The sequence below is a fragment of the Bombus fervidus genome, chromosome 1, assembly GCF_041682495.2.
Source record: "Bombus fervidus isolate BK054 chromosome 1, iyBomFerv1, whole genome shotgun sequence".
Taxonomy (NCBI): Eukaryota; Metazoa; Arthropoda; class Insecta; order Hymenoptera; family Apidae; genus Bombus; species Bombus fervidus.
Genome location: NC_091517.1, coordinates 12,569,958 through 12,577,689, shown reverse-complemented (window position 1 = coordinate 12,577,689; position 7,732 = coordinate 12,569,958). Strand labels below are relative to the sequence as shown.

At 33.0% G+C, this 7,732-nt stretch overlaps 2 protein-coding genes across 2 annotated transcripts; both read left to right on the top strand.

Moving 5' to 3' along the window:
- Positions 1-2,802: 2,802 nt before the first annotated feature.
- On the top strand, positions 2,803-4,232 carry Pck (Claudin superfamily protein pickel). The gene is made up of 4 exons (XM_072002094.1): positions 2,803-3,120; positions 3,183-3,249; positions 3,393-3,730; positions 3,806-4,232. The coding sequence occupies exons 1-4, from the start codon at positions 3,084-3,086 to the stop codon at positions 4,066-4,068; spliced, it is 705 nt and encodes a 234-aa protein (XP_071858195.1). The 5' UTR covers positions 2,803-3,083; the 3' UTR covers positions 4,069-4,232.
- A 755-nt stretch (positions 4,233-4,987) lies between these two features.
- On the top strand, positions 4,988-7,712 carry Kdsr (3-ketodihydrosphingosine reductase). Its single transcript, XM_072002068.1, has 4 exons — positions 4,988-5,447; positions 5,648-6,077; positions 6,154-6,395; positions 6,467-7,712. Exons 1-4 carry the CDS (start codon positions 5,331-5,333, stop codon positions 6,677-6,679), a joined length of 1,002 nt encoding a protein of 333 aa, XP_071858169.1. The 5' UTR covers positions 4,988-5,330; the 3' UTR covers positions 6,680-7,712.
- Positions 7,713-7,732: the final 20 nt, after the last annotated feature.

Here is a 7,732-nt window from a genome sequence, read left to right as displayed (position 1 = left end):
GAATTCACCGCAGGATGTTCTCCTGTGTCGAATTTTCCGCACGATCGAAACGTTTCGACGACGGAGAATCGCTGCTGGTGACCGCTTAAGATCCATTCCGGATTTTACGAGGGCGTCGAGAGTCGGAAACTAAGTTGCCTCACCTCGAGGATTAGCGACTCCCGGTGGACGTAGGTTCGTGTTTTCCGGTGTTTGCGGTCCTCCGTCCGTTTACGGACATCCAAGGGACACAGAGAGTTACATCGTAACGCTGTTAACGTCACGTAATTTTCACATGGCCACCCACGTTTGACGCAATACCAGGAGTCGTTGCGTAATAAACGGCCATTACGTCCGAAATATACTCGTGACAAATATAAAATTCTAGAGTATCGAGCGAACGATAATTTGTCGCGGTCTTGAAATAGCGCGCCGCCGTGCCGCGCCGCGCCGCCTGCGCCACGGTGGCCGACGAGCGACACTGGATATTTCTTTCATCAGAACGGGGAACATAATACCGAAAGGGGTTCATTGTTTGCCACGTCGTATTATTCCTTGTCTTTGTCCGACGTCGAGAGTTTCGTGCTCGATCGTCCGTTCGGAAGGCACGAAACACGATATCGAAGTCCATCGAACTGCTCCTTGTTGGCCGTGAGATAGCAGGATCGCGTTTACGCGATGATAAAAATGCGAATGACACGTTATTGAGTAAGAAAGTAACGAGTAAAGTGCAGGGACAACTTAATCCGTTTCCCTCTTAGGATATTGTAAACGATATTTTGAAATACATTCCTTCTTACGATTTTTGAAACGTTTTTCTTTGTTTCGTATTGTTTTATTATTCTAAAGGAATATCATATGTATGTTACCATGCGAAACAATAATTCATAACATGGCGATCTGCGAATGGCGTACAATGTGTTAAAGAACTAATATATTATGCTTTTGCGCAATACGTTCAAACATATAATGGATAATTTATATCGCAAAGCGTACGTTTACCTTCTGTGAAATAAGCATCAGTGACAATAAATTTCTATCCCGTATTAGTACAATACGTAATCATTTATATAACACATTACCTTACACTTTCGTTCGCCTCAAATATCACTTATTTATTATTATTTATAATACATTTAATTAACATATGTACAGACATACGTATATGTGTGTGTATATATATATATATATAAATTATATTTTATATATAATTTATAATTGTATATATATATATATATATACAAATATAAATTATGTATACATACAATACATACAATAATAATTTCCATTATTGTCCTTTAAATATAATTCACGTGGTTATATTATAAACAAAATTATAATACGATTACTTTAAAAAGAAGTCATATAAAATCGTAATCCAAGCTCCTTCATTAGTATAATTAACCTAAACATCTTTGCAAATCCGTCCTCTAAAGTTTGTTATTTTGCAGTTTGAAACGACAGTGGTTTACATTTAATCAGGTAGAAATTGCTAGGAGATAATGCGACTCATCCCTTTTCACGTTCGCGTCGTTCATATCCCAAGTGCAAAGAGGTTCTTCATACCTTCCGCTTTAACCTGACTACCAGGAGTGACTCCCAGGACGAGGTGAACGATCGACAGGGTGGTGGTACGTGACCTTTTGCTCGAAGGATAACGGCAAGGGTGAAGCGGGGACTTTGCCCCTCGGTAACGGGGGTGAATGCACGTACGACCCATCTACCCCCACCCCTTTCTACGAGCACCGAACTATTCAAGTTCCCGGGGTTGGCTAATTAATAATCTTTCCGGTCAATTCGCCATCGGTCGATAATACGCGAGTTAAGGAGAAAAAGTCAGATCATGCACAGACAACAGGCTAATTTTATTTCAACAACTTTCTTAAGTTGATCGTATTCTGTCGGAACCTATTTATATGCAACCCGCCCTGGAGCCGTGCACCGAGCGCAGGATCGATCCGCATTTCGGAAGCTTTTTCATCTCGACTACGGTTCTCATGCAATGCATTTAAGCTACCCGTTTGAATAATGACACACATATTCGGACATATATTTTATTATGATTTATGCTTCAGATTTTTCTCTTCGTTCAGCGAATATTTGCCAAGAAAGGAAAATAACGAACATTGATAAAAAATGTATTTCATTTTATGTGACAGTCTATATTAAAAACAGATATATTATAACTGATCTGTGTGTTTATGTTTGATGTCTCGTGTATAACAGTTACGTTTAGAGATGAATGAAACAAAGAAAGATCATTAATTTAGAAAAGTTACTAATTTTATTGTGAAAGATATCTTTATCAGTGGATTATGGTTATCTTGAGAGCAAAGAGGGAATACCAAAGAAGTTTCTAAAACGAACGCATGGAGCCACCTGTCAATAGATATCTAAGATAAACATACACGACTGCAATTTATATAATATAATAATTAACGATGTATAAACACAGATAAGAATGGTATAACATAAACTTTAGGATGTTGTAAAGTAGAACAGTGTATTGTTTCGTTACACCATCTAGATTCTCTCATACAATGTTACAATTTTTTCTTCACTTCCAACATAAAGATGGTACGAAATAAACTTATTGAACAATATAATATAGCTTTGTACAAAGTAGTGCAACAATGTAGGGTGCAAGCGATATATAGATTTACAATTTTATGGAATCCCATGTTCTGAAATACCGACCGTGTTGAAAATGAGAAGCTTTCTTATGCGCTTTACATTTTAGAGCGGTGAGTTTAAGAATTATATTCAATCATAAACGAGATATATAATAGATTTGATACGCGATACTATTGTTTGTCACAAGATTTTGGGAATCACCAAACCCTGAGATCATTTTTGCGTTACATGCGACGTTATCCATTCAGCGTAAGATAAAATTTATGACTGCAGTGTATACGAATGTACTTATATGACCGTGGATCTTGCTATAGCATGTCAGTATCAACTAATAATAAGTTATATTATTACCATTGTTGGCAGTACTGAAACAATGAAAGGTGTGGCAAGTTTACGATAAAGAGAATATTTTTGAAACTTATAAATAAACGATTTGTGACGTCTATATACTGATAACATCAACAATCGGCATGTCTGTTGATAAACAAGATTATCATCGTGCGTCAAGTAAGCAATATCATTTTTTAGACCTGCATTGCATTAAAAACATACATAATCTCTTTTTTCAGACGCGGTGGTACTTGGTGGAGTAATTACATATATTGCAGGTTTATTGTTGGTTATGGCATTTACTAGGTAATAATTTTCAAACATTAAAATTTGATACATATTATTAGTTCTTTTTATAAAAAAATACATGTCTTTAAATACTATTCAATACATAATAAACTTTCTTTATTTTTGTATATATCTTGATCGTTAAATCAATTTAATTTCAGCCCCTATTGGATTGAATCTTACCAAGAGACTTTCAGTAATTTTAAACATATGGGACTATGGGAATACTGTTTCGAACAGTTTAGATATCCATATTATCAGTTTGACAAACAATTTGATGGGTGTCACCACATTTTCTCAGAAGAATATTATGTGATCAGAGAATGGTTATTGCCAGGATGGTTAATGGTTGTGCAGACATTTGTTACTCTTTCTCTCTTACTCTCGTTCTTTGCGCAAGTTGTGATTGCATTGACCTTAGTCCGTTGGCCTTTAAAATTTGTGTTGAACTATGAATGGTTGCTTTCGGCTTTTGCTTTTGTGTGTTGTCTCACAGCAGGTAAATGGAAATTTTCAATAATACAACTTCACTACAGCAAAAAAGTTTGACTTTCAACTAATCTTTAAATTTTAGGAACCCTATTATTTTTAGCAGTATCAATATTTGGAGGGCAATGTTGGCGCAGAGACTGGTTGATGTACCCAAACTTTAACCATTTATCATGGTCATATGGTTTGGCAGTTGTTTCATTCATGTTTCACTGGTTAGCTTCGAGTTTGTTGTATCTAGATGCGAAAGCCGGTTATAGGTTGCGTAAGGAATCTCGCAATTTAGTAATGCAAATGCAGCCCAATCTACAAAGTCATCAAGGATTATCAAGAGGAGGATATATATAATCACCCGTTAAATCAATAGTATCCAAATAAGATTTATTTACAGAATGAGTTTCAAAATATTTTTGGTAACGTTAATTTTAAGTAAATACTTGTAGATCTGTTTTCTAACTCTTTTGTTTTATATGATATTGTTGTATAATTAAGTTTTCAGCGATAATATTTAATGCCGTCCATTTTCTACAAGAATCTGTATTTGTAGATTAAGAGAACTATTTTTACATTTCTATATATACAATATAAATATATATATAATTTTAAAATATGTTAGAAGTTACAAATGTCTAATAATACAACAAAATGACAGATTAAAAAATCACAAAAAATAACGTACCTCCGTAACTATTTTTTATTGCACAGATTTTATATCATATATATGTTTTAAAAGTACAATAAATATTTAATGTACAAATAAAGAAAAATATCAAAATGAAGCAATATCTTGTAAAAATATCTACGAGCTATTCTCAAATTAGAAATAACCACTAGTTTCTCTCGTAATTAAATCTGAAATTAAGGAAGACGATTCGAGGTATGTTTTATACGAAATATGTACATGAAACCATTGACTGAATACTTCGTCAATGGTATACTATGGAATTTGCTATGGATATTAAATTCCGTGAACATGGATCTGATATGATGTGGAAGCGACTTGACTTTTGGTCATATCATGGCTTTAGTATGTGGCGCCACTACCGTTTGACTGGTAGTACTTCACTCTTCTGTATTCCCCTTCGCAGTCATAGCACTCAACACTTTGACACTAATGGACACGACGTGGACTTCGTGACGTTGCGTGCGCGAAGAGGAATACTAGAGAGTAAAGTACACCGGTTGAACGATAGTCGCGCTACATATTAAAACCAGAATATAACTGCGATCAATTTGTTTCACGCGGCTTCATGCGACCTCGTATCCACAATGATACAATTATGAGAAATATTGACATCGTAAAATTATATATCCGGGGTACAAAGATTACGAATTACATGAGATTATAATCCGTCCGTATACAATTCTACATACAAACTTAACAAAGTCATGATGATAAATGAATGTTATCAGTTTTTTATTCATTTTTTACCGGCATATCAAGAGATATGACCGCTCCAAAGATTAATTTTACTGCAGAACGTAATATTTAATATAAACGAAAATATTTATATAAGCTGTTTTTTAATAATAGTAATACTTGAATGTATGAATTGGATTTGTTTTTCTTCAGGAGTTAACATTGTTAAAAGGTTCATAGAACAAAAATAATGGTAGTGATATTTAATGTAATATTAATAATTATAGTGTTACTAATTGCTGTTTCGTTTGTGAGATATTTCTTTTGGCGAAGACGACTAAGAGATGTTAATAAAAAGCATGTTGTTGTAAGTAATTAAAAGCTAATGTATACCTAACCCTTATTAAGATTTCTTATTTTTAAAATATTTTTAAAATGTAAATAAAATTACTTCAAATTTTATTTTAGTAATAAATTACACAATTGTATTCAAAATAATTATAACTGCATGATTTTATAAGTTTTAAATGTTTGCTTACAAAAATATTTGTTAATATTTTATGACAGGTGACTGGTGGATCAAGTGGTATAGGAAAATGTGTTGCAATTCTTGCTGCAAAGTGTGGAGCACATGTAACAATAATTGCAAGAGATGTTCATAAATTAGAAGTTGCAAGAAATGAAATCATTCATGCATGCAAAAACAAGGATGTTCAAAAAGTTGAATATCTATCTTTAGATATTGGTGAAGATTATAATGCTGTTGAAAAAGCTCTGAGTGATTTAGAAAGAACTATGGGACCAATATATATGTTGGTGAATTGTGCTGGAACTGCAATTTGTGGCAAAATAGAAGATACCTCTATAGCAGATCTACAGAAAATGATTAGTATTAATTTCTTAGGAACATATTATTGTATCAAAGCTGTTGTCCAAAGAATGAAAGCTTCTCAGGAAGGAATTATAGTATTAACTTCTTCTCAAGCTGCATTATTAGGTATTTTTCAAATGTCTCAATTAAATAGATTTACATTATATGATATATTTTTATATATGGTATTTCTACTTTTTAGGTATATTTGGTTATTCTGCATATTGTAGTACAAAATTTGCACTTCGCGGTTTGGCAGAAAGTATATCTATGGAATTAGCACCATATAATATTTCTGTAACTCTTAGTCTACCTCCAGATACTGATACTCCAGGTTTTGCTATAGAAGAATTATCTAAACCACTCGAAACAAAGCTTATATCTGAAACTAGTGCTCTTGTCAGTCCAGAAGTAGTAGCAAATAAACTTTTTAAAGATGCATTGGTAAGTGAAAGCAGGATTGCATATTAATTAAATTAGGAATGGATAATTAATAAAATAATAATATATTTCAGGCCGGGAAATTTTTCTCTACTGTCGGTATGGAAGGATTTATGTTAACTGTTTTATGTTCTGGAATGTCACCGTTTAATTCGATTAGAGAATTATTTCTGCAATCGATGCTAATGGGTATTTTTCGACTTGTAAGTGCCTGCTATCTTGTACATTTTCGAACAATCATTCAGAATTGTATGAAGACACGCGATAGAAACAAAAAATCTGAATAATGATTTTTCACAAGCCTATGCGTATATATATACGTATGATAGATACCGAATATGTATGACGATTCTCGTGAGACGCAGTATCGCGATACTCATTTTGTGTATCTTAGCAATCTCGGCCTCTTGGTCGGTTTCACACGCTGATATATATATTGCGATATGCGTATGATATATACTGAATATATGTATGTATGTTGTACATGTATCACAATGGAATCGCGATACTAATTTCGTGTATCCCAAAAACCTTGGCTGCTGGCGACACTTTGTAAAGTCGGTAGACAAAACAACAGAACATCGAAACAAATTGTGTCATTCACATGAAAGATTCGGTATCGTTTTGGTCCTATAAAATAGCACACCTTTTAATTTTTATATTCCTGTTTTCTTTCATAAACTAAATACATTCAAATTCGTTGCTTAATAATTTTTGAGTAATGGAGTTTTGTTATTATAGTACAAAAATACTTGAAAATCGACGCGATAAATAGATTGAAAAATTATGATAAATATGCATGAAAATTTTGTAATATTTTATGCTTCCTTTTTTGAGAGGGATATATTTTGTTTATTAATGTATTTTGAAGAAAATTGTGCCTACTTTCTCACAATATAGCTTTTTCAATTTGTAATACTTTTCTTATAAACATTTTTTATGCGTTTGTATCCACTTATTTATTTATATACTAAATCCTTTTCATTCCTTTTTTTCTTTTATCTCTTTTATATAACATCACATAGATGGGATCTCAAACTTGCATTTCTAAAATAAAATATCTTCGTTTAAAATATATGCTCGAGACGAGCTACTCTCAATTTCAATTAAAGAATAAACGAAACAAATGATCGACACAAAGAGACAAATGAAATCATATTTCATATCTCATACGCGCATCGCGACTCGTTTCATACGATTCGGCGATATATGTATCGTCGTGTGAAATCAATCTACATGTAAAAGAACTTATATAATAGAAATAATACACTGCATTTGTAACTTTTACGGTATATGCATAATAAACAAGCGACTATGGAAGATGTTGTTTTTGTGTATTC